The sequence below is a fragment of the Trypanosoma brucei genome, chromosome 6 (assembly GCF_000002445.2).
Source record: "Trypanosoma brucei brucei TREU927 chromosome 6, complete sequence".
Lineage (NCBI taxonomy): Eukaryota > Euglenozoa > Kinetoplastea > Trypanosomatida > Trypanosomatidae > Trypanosoma > Trypanosoma brucei.
The window spans coordinates 495,121-512,739 of record NC_007279.1 but is presented as its reverse complement, the minus strand read 5'-3'; the positions used below and the strand labels follow the sequence as shown (position 1 = coordinate 512,739).

The following is a 17,619-nucleotide window of genomic DNA, read 5'->3' as shown; positions in this document are numbered from 1 at the left end:
TGTGGCTTAACTCCATGTTAACGCTGGCGCAGCACACACATGTGTTGTTTGTACACTTCGGACGTGTTTTTCTGGTCTTCTCTAGTTGTGTCTCCGTTACCTCGTATAGTTCGTTGTGTTAGCGCCCCGCAAATCCGTTCCATCCCTTGCGGCAGCGGCGACTTCTCCGTCATGAAGAGGTCCTTGATCGCGCGTTGGCAGAGCGGCGTGCATACACCGCATGGAGTTGTTTACCGCGGTGCTAAAATGAAGAACTGGCCGGAACAGCGCATTCCAGAAAACTTTAAGTTTACGGAGGAACAGCGCTTCCGTACCAAGGCTATTCCACGCGATGTTGGCACCATCCCCCGTAACTTTGTACTTGGCGTTCTTTATCGGCATCAGCCATGTGAGGTAGGAGGCCTTTGGGAACACTGCACGAACGACCCGGAGATCGTGCTCGATAGTAAGAGGCATCTTCGTGAGGTGCTAAAACAGGCACGCGAGGAGGGATTCGTCACATTTGAGCGGGATGCCATTTCCAATGAGTGGCTCTGCTTCCTTACACGCGAGCGATATGAAGAAGTACAGAGGATCGTCACAGCAAAATCAGAGGCGGTGGACGCCCATTCAGGTTTGCGAGGTGCGGCCGCAACGGAAACCTCCACATACGCGGAGAAATTTAGGGAAATGAATGTTGAGGCGAAGGAGGCGCACGCGCGGCGTCTGGAGGAGGAGGTAGCAAACACCACAAGGTACCTGCGCCGATTCCAACAGCGGGAAATAGACTATTTGCCGTATACTGACCTGAACGGGAAGGTCAACTTCATGTGGTGGTATGAAACGCGCGACGTTCAGCAGCGGGCCGACGAGGTCCTTACCGACTCCTCGAGCAGTAAAGCCCTTGCTGGTGAAGAGGAACATAAGGCTGGCTCACAGCTCGAGGCGACAACAGCGTCGACGTCTTGACGAATACTGAAGTGTCTCTCGTTGTTTGCCTCTTGTATGTGTGTGTAAATGCACAGTCATACGTCATAATATCGACCCTTTTATTAAGTAACCCCTTTGAGTCTCGTTCTTTCCCACAATATTTACGACATGTATGGTTTCCCCCTCACTCTTGCGCTTTCTTCAATTACTTTGTGACTTCCCTTCATTGTGCACCGGTACCCGCATATATGAAAACACGTGTGCCTGTGCCGACACTTGTATTCGATCGCGTTGACGGATCATACAGTAGGAAAAAGTTGGCTGAAAAGTAAGTTAAAGAAGCGTTGAAGGTTAAGAAGGCCATGGATCCCCAGTATTCGCAACCGCTGTTAGCACCTGAGGACCAGGACTTTTATAGGAGTATCCTCCACCGGCTCGCGCACGAGTCCCCAATCAGAGGGTCGACGGGGCTGGATATGACGCTAGCTCTGGAAAAGGAGCTGATCCGTGCACAGGAAAACAATGATTCGGAAGAGTATAAGAATGTTATTTGGGGCATGCTGAAACCCCTGGTGGACTCGCTCATGTCGGCAGCTCACCGTGCTGCGCCATACACTTATTTTGACAATGTGGCTCCACGTGAGTACCCAGTTACTAGAGACGAGGAAGAGTACTTCAAGACGGATAGCATTTTTGACTCGGACGAAGAACGCGGGGGTGATGACGACTTTGACGGCGGTTCAAAGCCTATGTTAAGGGAACAAGAACAAAGCTTAAGGAAGAAGGAAGAACTCCGCAAGAAACGTGAGGATGACGAAACGATGTTGATCGAACAAAAGAAGGTTGTGGATGATAAGGGAACCGTTCTCAATACCGTCGGCCCATTCGCCCCTCCGCGTCTCACCGTTAGGGCCACCACGTACACCTTTCCGAGTCGTAGGTCACTGGAGCAGCGTACCGTGCCTCCACCTGCCGAATCGTCGTCTGGGGAAGATGAAGCAGGTGATGAGGAAGCCGCAAACGTGGATGTTACCTCTCTTTGCTCATCGGGAAGTGGAGAGGCAGTGTCGCACCTAACAAGCTTTATGGAGCCACTTTCCAACGACTCGCTAAAAAAGATGAGCGAGAGCGCGAAGGTTAAGGTGAAACCATCCTCTTCTAACCGTGAGTACATTGTTCAAATAGTCAAAACGGCCGTTCGGCTTGGGTGCGAAAAGGCTTGCGCTCTCATAGACAAGCACAAGTTCATTGAGGATATGACCAACCGCGTGCAGACGGGACCCCTTCAGACCGCAGCAAGCATTGATTTTCTTCAGTCCCTTCCAGAGCAGTTGAAGCATGCGCTGAGCCACATGTTGGGTCTGTGGGAAGAAAGCCCGCAGGTGGAAGAAATGTGGGAGCGCATGGTAGCAATGGGTTTTCTTGCAGTCTTAACCAATCTCCGACTCAAACCACTGAAAAGAATCACCTCCGAGTTGGGAGTCTCGGTCCCAGACACGAATTCCACGGAGAAATTCTGCGAGGCCATCGTCTTCGCTGCTTTCCCACGGGAGCGCGTTCGTGCTAGGAAATCCCGCTCCAAGAGGCAAAAGACACTCGCCTTCACGGTTCCGCCTTCCCTGATGCGGTGTAAGGGTGACATGGGGTTTATCACCTTTCAGGTGGAAAATATATCCCTCTTACCCAAAGACAGTGAGCGTCGTTACTCACCCGAGTTTGAGTTCGGTCAGATGAAGTGGAGCCTTCTTTGTATGGCAAACAAGAGTAATTTAGCACTCTACCTCTGCCAAACGGAGACAGTGTACTGCAAGTTTCTAATATCGGTTATCAACCACCTAAGTAAGGACGATTCTATCTGCAACGAGGGCACACAGCGTTTCTTCGCGAGGTCGCAGGAAAATGATTGGGGATTCAACAACGTTGCCCGATTCGATGAGTTGCTGAACCCGCGCAAAGGCTTCTGGCACAAGGAAAATGACAGCATCACCATTGAGGTTGGCATTGTTATCGTAGAGGCTCCCAAGACGACCGTTTCTTCGAAGAATGTATCCAACAAAGATAAACCCGCCGGACCAAAAGTAGACGAAAGGGCGGTGCGCCAACTCATCGAGGATGAAAAGATTGCGCAATTGAAAAAAAGAGTTAAGCAGGAGATATCGAAGACGCTGAAAGACGAGGAGAAGACACGAAAGGATACGGTACAGCGGGCAACTAAGGGCTTTCACGATATTTTGGAGCGCTTTAAGAGCGAAAAGCAACGCATCGTAAGGGAATTGGCCGAACGCGAGCGCCGGGAGCAGTTAGAACGCCAGAGGGAACAAGAGATTATCAAACAAGCCCAAGAGCAAAATGCGGAGATGGCAAGGGGCATTGAAGAAATGAAGCGCACCATCACCAATCTTGCTCGCGAAAAGAAGGAACTCACCCACGACATTAAGGAGCTCAAGAAAGCCGGTGAGAAACTCGCTAACGAACTCAATGTCATTGCTGAACGGAAGGCCACGCTGTTGAAGAAAATAAGATCGTATGAAACCAAGATTTCGGAGGGTCAGCATCATCTGGAAGAGTTGCAACAGGACCCAGTGCTTTCATTTCCGGTAGGTGGCGAAAGCGATGGAATTGACGAAATCGTGTCGGCACAACTTCAGGACATCCTCGAGAGATTGTCGTGAGACCTCCAAAGTTGTGGGTGCCGAGAGGTAAGGGGGAAGGCAAAGCAGTTAAACCGACTTAATTGTTGTCTAAGGTCGCTTTCATCTAGCGTGTAAGTGATTAGTTAATGTGTCTGCAGTTTGCATTGTTGCTGCCCGAGATACTGAACTCCGTAATTGGGACAAAAAGGGAAGGAAGGCAACTAGCACCCGAAGGAGAAATAAAGGGGAGAAAGGAAACGTACATTCCCCCCCCCCTTTTGGATGTTGAGAAGGAGGAAAGAGAGGGAGAGAAACGCCTTGCTTCACGCTGCAACCCTCAAACCGGAGTCGGCAGTGCAGCAACTGAACCAGTGTGGAAGTCAGCGGCCTATTGGGTTGTCCCACTTCCGCGTGGAGCATGCGACCCTGATACACCCCATGAAGTATTTGCTCCTCTCCGTTGTGCACTTCCAGGTCACGCTCTTCTTTTCTTTTCCTTTGCTCTTTCTTCTCTCCCCCCACCTTGTTTGTTGCTTGCTATTCATGCCTAAAATATTCAAGGTCACCGAAGGATACACCGTAACTGCGGGTGGAACAATGAGCAAACTAACACCGCGCTCGTTGCTGACACCCTTCGGGGTAGCTGGTTTCATGTTCGGTTCAGCGCTTATGTTGCTGCTCGACCTAATCATTGTCGCTCGGGGGGAACCAAATGCACAATACCGCGTATCGTTGGTGTTATTGCTTCCCGCTCTCATCTCCGTGGTGGGTTTCGTGTTGCTTACTCGTGCCTCTCCTACGGATATCAGGAACAACGTTAACAGTGCAAAGGGAGTCGTCTTACTTGGTTGGATATTGTGCGTTACTTCTGCCACTAGCGCACTTGTTGTGTGCCATAAGAGCTTCAGCGGCTTGCAGGGGCGAACGAGGGCTGCCCCGGGCGTTGCACTCGTGATTTTTACGAATTTGGTGTCGCTCGCCGGCTGCACTTTTTTGTGGGCAAAACAGTTTGCTGTTACTGGTTTGTAAAAGTGACACAACTGTTGAAAACATCAAGTGACCTCGGGTGCTAGTTAGTGTTTGTGGATTGGGTGTGGAGGTATTGACAAGCGGAAGGATGTTTTCCCCGCTCATATTGTTGCTGTTGCGTAGCTGCTCCATTGGAGTGGAGAAAGGAGGGAATGAAGAAGGTGAAGACGATCAGTTGTGACCGGTTGTGAACTCTCAACTTTTCCATGCAGGGGCATTTGTGCGCCCACACATGTGAACGGAGGGGTTTCTTTGAGCCTACGCCACGCTGCGCACCTTACACGAGTGTATGGACGCATATGTATTCGCACATACATTTGTTTTTGTTTGGGATACCATTCTCTTCTCTTGCCATTGACCATACCGAACAAAGGTGCGCATACACGTGCAGGGGGGCAGTAGCACAAGAAGAAAAGGGGAATACATACACAGCAGCAGTATTTGAGGTACAGTTGTGGGACCAAGGGAGTGAAATAGCGAACTGATTGAGGACAGAGGCAACGGTGCCACCAAATATACACAAAGCAAGTGGCGAGGGAAACATTTATCGTGACAAACGTTCCCAAACTAAGGGGGGAAGATGCGATGCGTGAGATCCGCTGCCGTGTTAGTGAAGTTCGGTAGATCATTCGACAGCACCACACGGTTCGGAAAGGAGCTAGGATTTAGTCACAAAATGCGCGATATCCCCGTGCTTACAGGAAACCCACGTCCCGTTGCGCGGGAGGAGGAATGGTCTTGTCGCTATAAACTAACAGACCGTATGGAAGACGTCGTTATGGACATCCTCAAAAAAGAAGGATGGTGTGAGGCGGAGGTGCAGCGGGAGATGAGTGAAATCTTTGAGAGGAAAACACAAGGCTGCCGCTCATCGCTAAACACGTGGACTACTGTCGAGGAATTCCAGCGTACGCCGTGGTACCGACGCTATAAACCAACAGACACGTGTGTGGCGAAATACATTTCATACGAGGTGGTGAAGTTACTTGAGGAAGCACTCATTCCCCCTTCACTTAGGGGCGATCCTTATGCTCATCTGCGGAAGCGGCATATGGAGGACAACTGGATGAATGACAGATTTTCAGAGGAAGCGGCGAAATACATCCAGCGCGAGGATCTTAACAAACATACAAAAGGTTTACCTCAATATGGGCAAATCACTCGGCGGAAGTTCCTGGAGTTTGATCGGCAATTCAAGGAATCCTATGGAGGTAAGCAACACGTGAATGAGGCATACTCCGCGTGGCTGCAGTCCATCGGCAAGGGATGACTGATCTTCTTTCTCCTCCTTTATCTTCCCTTACCCCCACCCAAGAGGCTTCAGGGAATCATTGTTTTCACATCACCTATAGTGTTTATGGTTACACTACCAATACGCCCAGCATCCCTCACTCTTCCATCCTTTATTTCTCCTCTTTCTTCGGCTTTCATTTTAAAACTTCAGAGGATTGAGATAGCATTCACTTATTCGACATCTTGCTTCAGCGCGGAATAGGCCTAGTGATTGTTTTGATGTCAACGACAAAACTAGAAGGTGTACGGCACTCCCGCAGGAAAAAGGGAGATTCGAGGTTACAACGACCAGAAAATGATGAAGACTCTGCGACACTTCAGAGTCGTTACGACGATGTGGAGGAGCGCCGTTTAAAAGAATGGGAAAATTACCAGCGGAGTCATCGCATGAAGGAGGAACAGAACTCCTGCCGTGCCTTCCTGGATATGTCCATTGATGACGTTCTCAGCGGACGACTGGTATTTGAACTCTTTGACGATGTAGTGCCGCGAACCGTAGAAAACTTCAGGGCATTAATCACTGGGTCATGTGGGATTGACACCAACACGGGTGTGAAATTGGATTACCTTGGCACACAAGTGCATCATGTGGATCACAACAATAATATCATTGTGTTGGGTGAATTGGATTCCTTTAACCTCTCCTCCACTGGCACACCAATAGCGGATGAAGGATACCGTCACCGACACACGGAACGTGGGCTTCTCACAATGATCTCTGAGGGTCCTCACACAAGTGGCTCCGTATTTGGCATTACACTTGGTCCTTCTCCATCTCTTGATTTCAAGCAAGTTGTGTTTGGACGTGCTATTGATGATCTCTCACTGCTAGAGAAACTTGAGGCAGTTCCTCTTGATGATGTGGGCAGACCCGTTTTGCCAGTAACTGTAAGCTTCTGTGGTGCATTGACTGGAGAGAAACCACCTGGAAGACAACAGGTACCTGCTGCAGCGGATGACAGTGCGTCAAGTGAACATGTGAGTTGTGCAGGAGAGGAATAGGAAGGGAAAAGTGTGTGTGTATCAGTTGCTTATGTGCATTCATGGAAGTTTACCGAATTCCGTAACTTTACTGATGGAGGTGATATGGTATTCGCAGCAGGCAAAGCAAGGCAACAAATATGTAAATTTTGTCACACGTGTCTTTTATATTATTCCTAGACATACTGCTTCCCTCACTGACCTGCTGGTGTCATCCTCCAGTTGGTGGACTATTTAAAGGATATGTATGTATTGTTGGATGGAAACTCTCATATGTGTATGTGTCTGTTGCGTGCCTCTAACAAGCATCCCTTATTTCCTCTTATTTATATAATGCAAAGTAAGGAAAAGAACAGTTTCACCCATTTCACTTACATGAATATGAGCCTGACATGAACAATAAAATAGTTGGCGCTAACACTTGATAATAAAAAGATCCTCATTGAGCATAACATTGCAGTAATGGCAACTGCCGGTATATGGGAGACACACACTAGTTGGTATTCATGAGGGAGTATTGGAACTGTTTCAGAATTTCCATTTGCAATTTAAAGTGATAACCACTGAAGTCCCCATCAACTGCGCACATATTACAAAGTTGCAGCTCTGCGTATCATATTGTGAGGAAATGGAAGGAGGAGAGGAAGCAACATTTAATTGGGTTACGGCACAAACCCTTCAGTGAGGCATGGATATGGTACTAAGACCTTTAGCAAGTGATATATGAGTTACGTATTTGAAGTGTTGAAGAAAGAGGATGTTGCAGTGTCTGTGATATTGGCATGTATAACGTATATTTATTGGAGAACAACTGGTGGTGTGTTTTATAAGACTTTGTATTGTTGACAAGATACGAAATGAGGTGTAAAGAAATATACACTCCGGGTGGCAGCTAATAATCCTTCCCTTACTAAACACCACATATTTTGCATTTCCATCCATAGACACTTTACACATTTGTGTTTCAGTAATTTTCGGTGTCATGTTAGGAAATGTGTCCTTCCAATTCTTTTATCATAGTATTTGTGTTCGTAAAATGTGTCACTGACATTACGGTCACGGAACCAGCAGTGGGAACCATATATCAATGAATATATTGTGTGTATTTTCTTTTTGCTGTTCATTTAATAGTGATGTAAAAGTAGAGGATCATGATTTGTTCTTGTGTCTGAGAGGACATGGAGAAAGTGTGACTATAATTATATATGAATATTCCTAGAAGGTGTGTGGTTGAAATACACCAGGATAAGGCAGGTGAAAGACTTGATGTGGGATGTGTGCCTCTTTTTGACCCAGCTGAATCTACTGTATGAGGGAAATTCCTTTCAGAGAGTTAGAGCAGTAAGGAATAAAAAAAGATTGAGGGAAATCACGACGATGGCATCTGTAAAGTGACTTCGTGAATTTACTATCCTCGTGTATAGTGAGCTTGTGGAGATGGCTTGTTGGATGTTATGTTAGTTTGCATGCTCTGCCTATGAATGGCATATCACTTTCTGCTGAGAGTTAAACAGTAATAACTGCTCTGTGGGATAATATACGCAATGTTATGATAGACAACATTGATTTGATATTACTGTAGTGTTTAATATTAATGTTCTATTATTTTTTACTGTGTTGTTATTACGAATAATAAAGGTATACATCTATGTGGAGAGTAATTATGAAAGTGGTCATGGTGGGAGTGTTGGTAACGGGAGTTGCAATGGGAAAGAATGACTGGATTGACCACGAGAAAGACAAGAAGGGATTTGATCTCTTGTGCTCACTCTTCACGAAGGCAGAAAAGGGAGCGAAAGAAAAAAGTCACCTCGATAAGCTAAAAGAAACCGAAGATTATCAGTGGTTTAATAAAGATGCCAGGGATTCACCAGCTTTAAAAGCGGAGGTGGATAAAGTTAAAGAGTTAGAAAACAAAGTGCAGAGCCATGAAAGTGGCGCCAAGACAGCGTTTCGGAAAGCAGCCTATGGGGATAACATTGAAGAAGAGGACGCGGACAAAACTTTTGGACACCATACAGTAGGCAATCCATGCGACGAAACAAACCGATGGTCAACGATACCTAACAGTATCATCTGTAGTTGCAGCCCCACACAAGGTGCCACTGAAAGCTGCTTCGGTGGGAGCGAGAATGCCCGAAATCACGACGATACCACGGCTGAACAGCGTCTACAGGCATGGAATGGAGTTAAGGGAAAATGTACGAGTGCCAGCAGCAGTGCCGAGGTTACTGTCGAAGCTATAGAAAAGGACTTGGAGGGTTTGAGGGCTTTGTATTCAGACGACTCAAAAGGCCAAGAACCTCCACCGCCACCACCGCCACCTCCGTTCCCACCTGGCAGTCCACCAATGCCTGAGGAGAAGCCTGATCAATTTGCTTCTAAGCCATGGGTTAAGAACTTGAATGAGGCAACAGACCACATGAAGGGAAGAGATGAGGCTCTTCAAAAGTTGAGAGAGCAAGTCAAAAAGTTAAAGGGAACTTACGGTAAAGCGAAAAATGAAGAGGAAGTAAAGGCATTAAAGGAATCTGGAGCTGGAGCTGAAGGTGCGCAACCCTCGAGAACAGCACCCCAAACTGCAGCACGAAAGGATTCCGATGCTCAACCCACACAAACACAAAAACAGAATATTGCATCATCCCCCTCACTCAAAATTACGTTACTGTCAGTATCCCTCTGTTTTATCTGACTATCATAATGAAATACGATTCAAAAGCATATTGCAATGTAAACTGTTTGCCGCAACGTTATCATACGCATCAATATTCTATAAATTAATGTAAGCATTCAAATGTGTTGTGTTACTGATTTCCTTGTCTTATATATCCTATTCCAAAGCTTCCCCCAATAATGTTTGTAATAGTGTTTACTGCCACGGGACTCCAATAATGGCTCACCCGTAGAAATGTAAAAGTGCATTTGGCAGAGATGGGGTTTGTTTGTCTTGTGTGTTTATATATCATTTTGTGTTTCATATTGTTGATGGAATAACTTTGTTCGTAAGAACTCGTATAAAATTTATGTGCACCGTATTGACTAGTGTTACAACCGCCAGTTGCGGTTACCAGATATCTATATATATTTTAGCTTACGTTTACTGTGCATATAATGTGCAGTATATTGGTTGGGAAACTAACAATAGAGGGAGGATGGGTACGGAGTGTGCTTCGTTGTGTCAATATATTTACTTTTTTTTTTGTCCTTTTGTAAAGTGCAAACTAGGAAATTATGAGATTATGTGAGACAGCACCGCTTAAAGGAATGGGAAAATTACCAGCGGAGTCATCGCATGAAGGAGGAACAGAACTCCTGCCGTGCCTTCCTGGATATGTCTATTGATGACGTTCTCAGCGGACGACTGGTATTTGAGCTCTTTGACGATGTAGTGCCACAAACCGTAGAAAACTTCAGGGCATTAATCACTGGGTCATGTGGGATTGACACCAACACGGGTGTGAAATTGGATTACCTTGGCACACAAGTGCATCATGTGGATCACAACAATAATATCATTGTGTTGGGTGAATTGGATTCCTTTAACCTCTCCTCCACTGGCACACCAATAGCGGATGAAGGATACCGTCACCGACACACGGAACGTGGGCTCCTCACAATGATCTCTGAGGGTCCTCACACAAGTGGCTCCGTATTTGGCATTACACTTGGTCCTTCTCCATCTCTTGATTTCAAGCAAGTTGTGTTTGGACGTGCCATTGATGATCTCTCACTGCTAGAGAAACTTGAGGCAGTTCCTCTTGATGATGTGGGCAGACCCGTTTTGCCAGTAACTGTAAGCTTCTGTGGTGCATTGACTGGAGAGAAACCACCTGGAAGACAACAGTTACTTGCTGCAGCGGATGACAGTGCGTCAAGTGAACATGTGAGTTGTGCAGGAGAGGAATAGGAAGGGAAAAGTGTGTGTGTATCAGTTGCTTATGTGCATTCATGGAAGTTTACCGAATTCCGTAACTTTACTGATGGAGGTGATATGGTATTCGCAGCAGGCAAAGCAAGGCAACAAATATGTAAATTTTGTCACACGTGTCTTTTATATTATTCCTAGACATACTGCTTCCCTCACTGACCTGCTGGTGTCATCCTCCAGTTGGTGGACTATTTAAAGGATATGTATGTATTGTTGGATGGAAACTCTCATATGTGTATGTGTCTGTTGAGTGCCTCTAACAAGCATTCCTTATTTCCTCTTATTTATATAATGCAAAGTAAGGAAAAGAACAGTTTCACCCATTTCACTTACATGAATATGAGCCTGACATGAACAATAAAATAGTTGGCGCTAACACTTGATAATAAAAAGATCCTCATTGAGCATAACATTGCAGTAATGACAACTGCTAGTATATGGGAGACACACACTAGTTGGTATTCATGAGGGAGTATTGGAACTGTTTCAGAATTTCCATTTGCAATTTAAAGTGATAACCACTGAAGTCCCCATCAACTGCGCACATATTACAAAGTTGCAGCTCTGCGTATCATATTGTGAGGAAATGGAAGGAGGAGAGGAAGCAACATTTAATTGGGTTACGGCACAAACCCTTCAGTGAGGCATGGATATGGTACTAAGACCTTTAGCAAGTGATATATGAGTTACGTATTTGAAGTGTTGAAGAAAGAGGATGTTGCAGTGTCTGTGATATTGGCATGTATAACGTATATTTATTGGAGAACAACTGGTGGTGTGTTTTATAAGACTTTGTATTGTTGACAAGATACGAAATGAGGTGTAAAGAAATATACACTCCGGGTGGCAGCTAATAATCCTTCCCTTACTAAACACCACATATTTTGCATTTCCATCCATAGACACTTTACACATTTGTGTTTCAGTAATTTTCGGTGTCATGTTAGGAAATGTGTCCTTCCAATTCTTTTATCATAGTATTTGTGTTCGTAAAATGTGTCACTGACATTACGGTCACGGAACCAGCAGTGGGAACCATATATCAATGAATATATTGTGTGTATTTTCTTTTTGCTGTTCATTTAATAGTGATGTAAAAGTAGAGGATCATGATTTGTTCTTGTGTCTGAGAGGACATGGAGAAAGTGTGACTATAATTATATATGAATATTCCTAGAAGGTGTGTGGTTGAAATACACCAGGATAAGGCAGGTGAAAGACTTGATGTGGGATGTGTGCCTCTTTTTGACCCAGCTGAATCTACTGTATGAGGGAAATTCCTTTCAGAGAGTTAGAGCAGTAAGGAATAAAAAAAGATTGAGGGAAATCACGACGATGGCATCTGTAAAGTGACTTCGTGAATTTACTATCCTCGTGTATAGTGAGCTTGTGGAGATGGCTTGTTGGATGTTATGTTAGTTTGCATGCTCTGCCTATGAATGGCATATCACTTTCTGCTGAGAGTTAAACAGTAATAACTGCTCTGTGGGATAATATACGCAATGTTATGATAGACAACATTGATTTGATATTACTGTAGTGTTTAATATTAATGTTCTATTATTTTTTACTGTGTTGTTATTACGAATAATAAAGGTATACATCTATGTGGAGAGTAATTATGAAAGTGGTCATGGTGGGAGTGTTGGTAACGGGAGTTGCAATGGGAAAGAATGACTGGATTGACCACGAGAAAGACAAGAAGGGATTTGATCTCTTGTGCTCACTCTTCACGAAGGCAGAAAAGGGAGCGAAAGAAAAAAGTCACCTCGATAAGCTAAAAGAAACCGAAGATTATCAGTGGTTTAATAAAGATGCCAGGGATTCACCAGCTTTAAAAGCGGAGGTGGATAAAGTTAAAGAGTTAGAAAACAAAGTGCAGAGCCATGAAAGTGGCGCCAAGACAGCGTTTCGGAAAGCAGCCTATGGGGATAACATTGAAGAAGAGGACGCGGACAAAACTTTTGGACACCATACAGTAGGCAATCCATGCGACGAAACAAACCGATGGTCAACGATACCTAACAGTATCATCTGTAGTTGCAGCCCCACACAAGGTGCCACTGAAAGCTGCTTCGGTGGGAGCGAGAATGCCCGAAATCACGACGATACCACGGCTGAACAGCGTCTACAGGCATGGAATGGAGTTAAGGGAAAATGTACGAGTGCCAGCAGCAGTGCCGAGGTTACTGTCGAAGCTATAGAAAAGGACTTGGAGGGTTTGAGGGGTTTGTATTCAGACGACTCAAAAGGCCAAGAACCTCCACCGCCACCACCGCCACCTCCGTTCCCACCTGGCAGTCCACCAATGCCTGAGGAGGAGCCTGATATATTTACTTCTAAGCCGTGGGTTAAGAACTTGAATGAGGCAACAGACCACATGAAGGGAAGAGATGAGGCTCTTCAAAAGTTGAGAGAGCAAGTCGAAAAGTTGAGGGGAACTTACGGTAAAGCGAAAAATGAAGAGGAAGTAAAGGCATTAAAGGAATCTGGAGCTGGAGCTGAAGGTGCGCAACCCTCGAGAACAGCACCCCAAACTGCAGCACGAAAGGATTCCGATGCTCAACCCACACAAACACAAAAACAGAATATTGCATCATCCCCCTCACTCAAAATTACGTTACTATCAGTATCCCTCTGTTTTATCTGACTATCATAATAAGGAACGATTCAAAAGCATATTGCAATGTAAACTGTTTGCCGCAACGTTATCATACGCATCAATATTCTATAAATTAATGTAAGCATTCAAATGTGTTGTGTTACTGATTTCCTTGTCTTATATATCCTATTCCAAAGCTTCCCCCAATAATGTTTGTAATAGTGTTTACTGCCACGGGACTCCAATAATGGCTCACCCGTAGAAATGTAAAAGTGCATTTGGCAGAGATGGGGTTTGTTTGTCTTGTGTGTTTATATATCATTTTGTGTTTCATATTGTTGATGGAATAACTTTGTTCGTAAGAACTCGTATAAAATTTATGTGCACCGTATTGACTAGTGTTACAACCGCCAGTTGCGGTTACCGGATATCTATATATATTTTAGCTTACGTTTCCTGTGCATATAATGGGCAATATATTGGTGTGGAGACTAACAATAGAGGGAGGATGGGTACTGAGTGTGCTTTGCTGTGTCAATATATTTCCTCTTTTTTTTTTTTGTCCTGCTGTAGAGTGCAAATTAGGAAATTATGAAATAATGTGAGACAGCACCGCTTAAAGGAATGGGAAAATTACCAGCGGAGTCATCGCATGAAGGAGGAACAGAACTCCTGCCGTGCCTTCCTGGATATGTCTATTGATGACGTTCTCAGCGGACGACTGGTATTTGAGCTCTTTGACGATGTAGTGCCACAAACCGTAGAAAACTTCAGGGCATTAATCACTGGGTCATGTGGGATTGACACCAACACGGGTGTGAAATTGGATTACCTTGGCACACAAGTGCATCATGTGGATCACAACAATAATATCATTGTGTTGGGTGAATTGGATTCCTTTAACCTCTCCTCCACTGGCACACCAATAGCGGATGAAGGATACCGTCACCGACACACGGAACGTGGGCTCCTCACAATGATCTCTGAGGGTCCTCACACAAGTGGCTCCGTATTTGGCATTACACTTGGTCCTTCTCCATCTCTTGATTTCAAGCAAGTTGTGTTTGGACGTGCCATTGATGATCTCTCACTGCTAGAGAAACTTGAGGCAGTTCCTCTTGATGATGTGGGCAGACCCGTTTTGCCAGTAACTGTAAGCTTCTGTGGTGCATTGACTGGAGAGAAACCACCTGGAAGACAACAGTTACTTGCTGCAGCGGATGACAGTGCGTCAAGTGAACATGTGAGTTGTGCAGGAGAGGAATAGGAAGGGAAAAGTGTGTGTGTATCAGTTGCTTATGTGCATTCATGGAAGTTTACCGAATTCCGTAACTTTACTGATGGAGGTGATATGGTATTCGTAGCAGCAGGCAAAGCAAGGCAACAAATATGTAAATTCCTTCACGCGTGTCTTTTATGTTATTCCTAGACATACTGCTTCCCTCACTGACATGCTGGTGTCATCCTCCAGTTGGTGGACTATTTAAAGGGTATGTATGTATTGTTGGATGGAAACTCTCATATGTGTATGTGTCTGTTGCGTGCCTCTAACAAGCATCCCTTATTTCCTCTTATTTATATAATGCAAAGTAAGGAAAAGAACAGTTTCACCCATTTCACTTACATGAATATGAGCCTGACATGAACAATAAAATAGTTGCCGTTAACACTTGATATTAAAAAGATCCTCATTGAGCATAACATTGCAGTAATGGCAACTGCCGGTATATGGGAGACACACACGCAACAGTTGGTATTCATGAGGGAGTATTGGAATTGTTTCAGAATTTCCATTTGCAATTTAAAGTGATAACGGCTGAAGTCCCCATCAACTGCGCACATATTACAAAGTTGCAGCTCTGCGTATCATATTGTGAGGAAATGGAAGGAGGAGAGGAAGCAACATTTAATTGGGTAGGGGCACGAACCCTTCAGTGAGGCATGGATATGGTACTAAGACCTTTAGCAAGTGATATATGAGTTACGTATTTGAAGTGTTGAAGAAAGAGGATGTTGCAGTGTTTGTGATATTGGCATGTATAACGTATATTTATTGGAGAACAACTGGTGGTGTGTTTTATAAGATTTGGTATTGTTCAGAATATGCAGAGTGAGGTTAAACGAAATATACACTCCGGGTGGCAGTTAATAATCCTTCCCTTACTAAACACCACATATTTTGCATTTCCATCCATAGACACTTTACACATTTGTGTTTCAGTAATTTTCGGTGTCATGTTAGGAAATGTATCCTTCCAATTCTTTTATCACACAATAGTATTAGTGTTAGTCAAGAGTGTCTCTGATGTTAAGGCCCTCGAGATTGGAGTGGGAGCGGCCTCAGGTGTCAAGAAGTTTACTGTGTGCATTTTGGTTCTGTTGTTATTTTGGATTGCCATGTAAAGATAAGCAATGTGATGTGCTCGTGTATCTGAGAGGATATTAAGAAAGTGTAACCAAAAGAATATGAATATAGCAATTGTCAGAGGTTGAGTGATTGAAATACACCAGGATAAGGCAGGTGAAAGACTTGATGTGGGATGTGTGTCTCTTTTTGACCCAGCTGAATCTACTGTATGAGGGAAATGACGACGATGGCATCTGTATAGTGATTTGACGAATTTACTATCCTCGTGTATAGTGAGCTTGTTGAGGTGGCTTGTTGGATGTTATGTTAGTTTGTTTGCTCTGCCTACGAAAGGCATATCTTTTTATGCCGATGGTTGAAAATTAATATTTGATCTGTGGGATAATACATGTGCATGTTTTAAGGTAGACAGCATTTATTTGATTTTACGGTAGTGTTTAATATGAATGCTGTTTTTCTCTGTGCTGTTGTTTACAGTGAAGAAAGACAACAATGTGGCGATCATTTATGCAAGTGGTCATGGTGGGAGTGTTGGTATCGCAGGTTACTGTCGGCGAGGACAGCTGGAGGAACCATGGCAAAAACGAGAAGATGTTTGATATTTTGTGCTCGCTCTTCACGAAGGCGGCAGAGGGAGCAAAAGGAGAAAACTACATCGGTAAGTTGAAACATGCTAGAGATTCATCGACTCTGAAAACGGAGACGGAAAAGGTGAAAGAGTTAGAAAGCGAAGTGCAGAGTCATGAAAATAATGCCAGGACAGCGTTTCGGAAAGCAGCGTATGGGGAAAACATTGAAAAAGAGGATGCGGACAAAACTTTTGGATCCCATGGGGGCAACCAGCCCTGTAACCCAGCTAGTGAGTGGCCAACAATACCAAAAGAAATTGTCTGCATTTGCAGCTCTGTTGGCGAGGCCACCGACTACTGCCTTGGGAGCGGGAAGGCTCGAAGTTATGGCCATGACCAAAGCGGGACAGCGGAAGACGGTCTACAGGCATGGTATGGAGTTAAGAGCAGGTGTACAAAGGATAGCGAAAGAGTTGAGGTTACTATTGAAGCCATAAGAAAAGACTTGGAGAATTTGCGAGGATTGTATTCAGAAGACCAGGAAGTTGATTCCCCACCACCCCCACCACCCCCACCACCACCATCACCACCACCACCAGACAGTTCACCACTACAAATACCTGAAAGGCCTGATCCTCTTGCTTCTAAGCCATGGGTTAAGCGGTTAGATGAGGCGATGAGCCATATGAATAAGAGAGATGCAGCGCTGGAAAACTTGAAGGAGAAAGTTAAAAGGCTGAAGGGAACTTACGGTAGAGCGAAAAATGAAGAGGAAGTAAAGGCATTAAAGGAATCTGGAGCTGGAGCTGAAGGTGTGCAACCCTCGAGAACAGCACCCCAAACTGCAGCACGAAAGGATTCCGATCCTCAACCCACACAAACACAAACACAAAAACAGAATATTGCATCATTTCCCTCACTCAAAATTACGTTACTATCAGTATCCCTCTGTTTTATCTGACTATCATAATAAGGAACGATTCAAAAGCATATTGCAATGTAAACTGTTTGCCGCAACGCTATCATACGCATCAATATTCTATAAACTAATGTAAGCATTCAAATGTGTTGTGTTACTGATTTCCTTGTCTTATATATCTTATTTCAAAGCTTCTCCGAATAATGTTTGTAATAGTGTTTACTGCCACGGGACTCCAATAATGGCTCACCCACAGAAATGTAAAAGTGCATTTGGCAGAGATGGGGTTTGTTTGTCTTGTGTGTTTATGCCATTTTGTGTTTCATATTATTGATGGAATAACTTTGTTCGTAAGAACTTAAAACATTTATGTGTACCGTGTTGGCTA

General features: G+C 44.6%; 10 protein-coding genes across 10 annotated transcripts, besides 2 other annotated features; all 10 read left to right on the top strand.

The window, feature by feature from the left end:
- Positions 1-17,619: part of a sequence feature (sequence corresponds to BAC RPCI93-3A7) that runs on past both edges of the window.
- On the top strand, positions 40-948 carry Tb927.6.1440 (hypothetical protein, conserved; the record flags this gene model as incomplete). The annotated part of the gene is made up of 1 exon (XM_840173.1): positions 40-948. The coding sequence occupies one exon, from the start codon at positions 40-42 to the stop codon at positions 946-948; it is 909 nt and encodes a 302-aa protein (XP_845266.1).
- Positions 1,272-3,581, top strand: Tb927.6.1430 (hypothetical protein, conserved; the record flags this gene model as incomplete). Its single annotated transcript, XM_840172.1, has 1 exon — positions 1,272-3,581. One exon carries the CDS (start codon positions 1,272-1,274, stop codon positions 3,579-3,581), a length of 2,310 nt encoding a protein of 769 aa, XP_845265.1.
- On the top strand, positions 4,140-4,571 carry Tb927.6.1420 (hypothetical protein, conserved; the record flags this gene model as incomplete). The annotated part of the gene is made up of 1 exon (XM_840171.1): positions 4,140-4,571. The coding sequence occupies one exon, from the start codon at positions 4,140-4,142 to the stop codon at positions 4,569-4,571; it is 432 nt and encodes a 143-aa protein (XP_845264.1).
- Positions 5,152-5,841, top strand: Tb927.6.1410 (hypothetical protein, conserved; the record flags this gene model as incomplete). The annotated part of the gene is made up of 1 exon (XM_840170.1): positions 5,152-5,841. The coding sequence occupies one exon, from the start codon at positions 5,152-5,154 to the stop codon at positions 5,839-5,841; it is 690 nt and encodes a 229-aa protein (XP_845263.1).
- On the top strand, positions 6,084-6,866 carry Tb927.6.1400 (cyclophilin-type peptidyl-prolyl cis-trans isomerase, putative; the record flags this gene model as incomplete). The annotated part of the gene is made up of 1 exon (XM_840169.1): positions 6,084-6,866. The coding sequence occupies one exon, from the start codon at positions 6,084-6,086 to the stop codon at positions 6,864-6,866; it is 783 nt and encodes a 260-aa protein (XP_845262.1).
- Positions 8,494-9,537, top strand: Tb927.6.1390 (hypothetical protein, conserved; the record flags this gene model as incomplete). The annotated part of the gene is made up of 1 exon (XM_840168.1): positions 8,494-9,537. One exon carries the CDS (start codon positions 8,494-8,496, stop codon positions 9,535-9,537), a length of 1,044 nt encoding a protein of 347 aa, XP_845261.1.
- Tb927.6.1380 (cyclophilin-type peptidyl-prolyl cis-trans isomerase, putative) lies at positions 10,138-10,752 on the top strand (the record flags this gene model as incomplete). Its single annotated transcript, XM_840167.1, has 1 exon — positions 10,138-10,752. One exon carries the CDS (start codon positions 10,138-10,140, stop codon positions 10,750-10,752), a length of 615 nt encoding a protein of 204 aa, XP_845260.1.
- Positions 12,380-13,423, top strand: Tb927.6.1370 (hypothetical protein, conserved; the record flags this gene model as incomplete). The annotated part of the gene is made up of 1 exon (XM_840166.1): positions 12,380-13,423. One exon carries the CDS (start codon positions 12,380-12,382, stop codon positions 13,421-13,423), a length of 1,044 nt encoding a protein of 347 aa, XP_845259.1.
- Tb927.6.1360 (cyclophilin-type peptidyl-prolyl cis-trans isomerase, putative) lies at positions 14,028-14,642 on the top strand (the record flags this gene model as incomplete). The annotated part of the gene is made up of 1 exon (XM_840165.1): positions 14,028-14,642. One exon carries the CDS (start codon positions 14,028-14,030, stop codon positions 14,640-14,642), a length of 615 nt encoding a protein of 204 aa, XP_845258.1.
- Positions 16,236-17,273, top strand: Tb927.6.1350 (hypothetical protein, conserved; the record flags this gene model as incomplete). Its single annotated transcript, XM_840164.1, has 1 exon — positions 16,236-17,273. One exon carries the CDS (start codon positions 16,236-16,238, stop codon positions 17,271-17,273), a length of 1,038 nt encoding a protein of 345 aa, XP_845257.1.
- Positions 16,866-16,910: a microsatellite.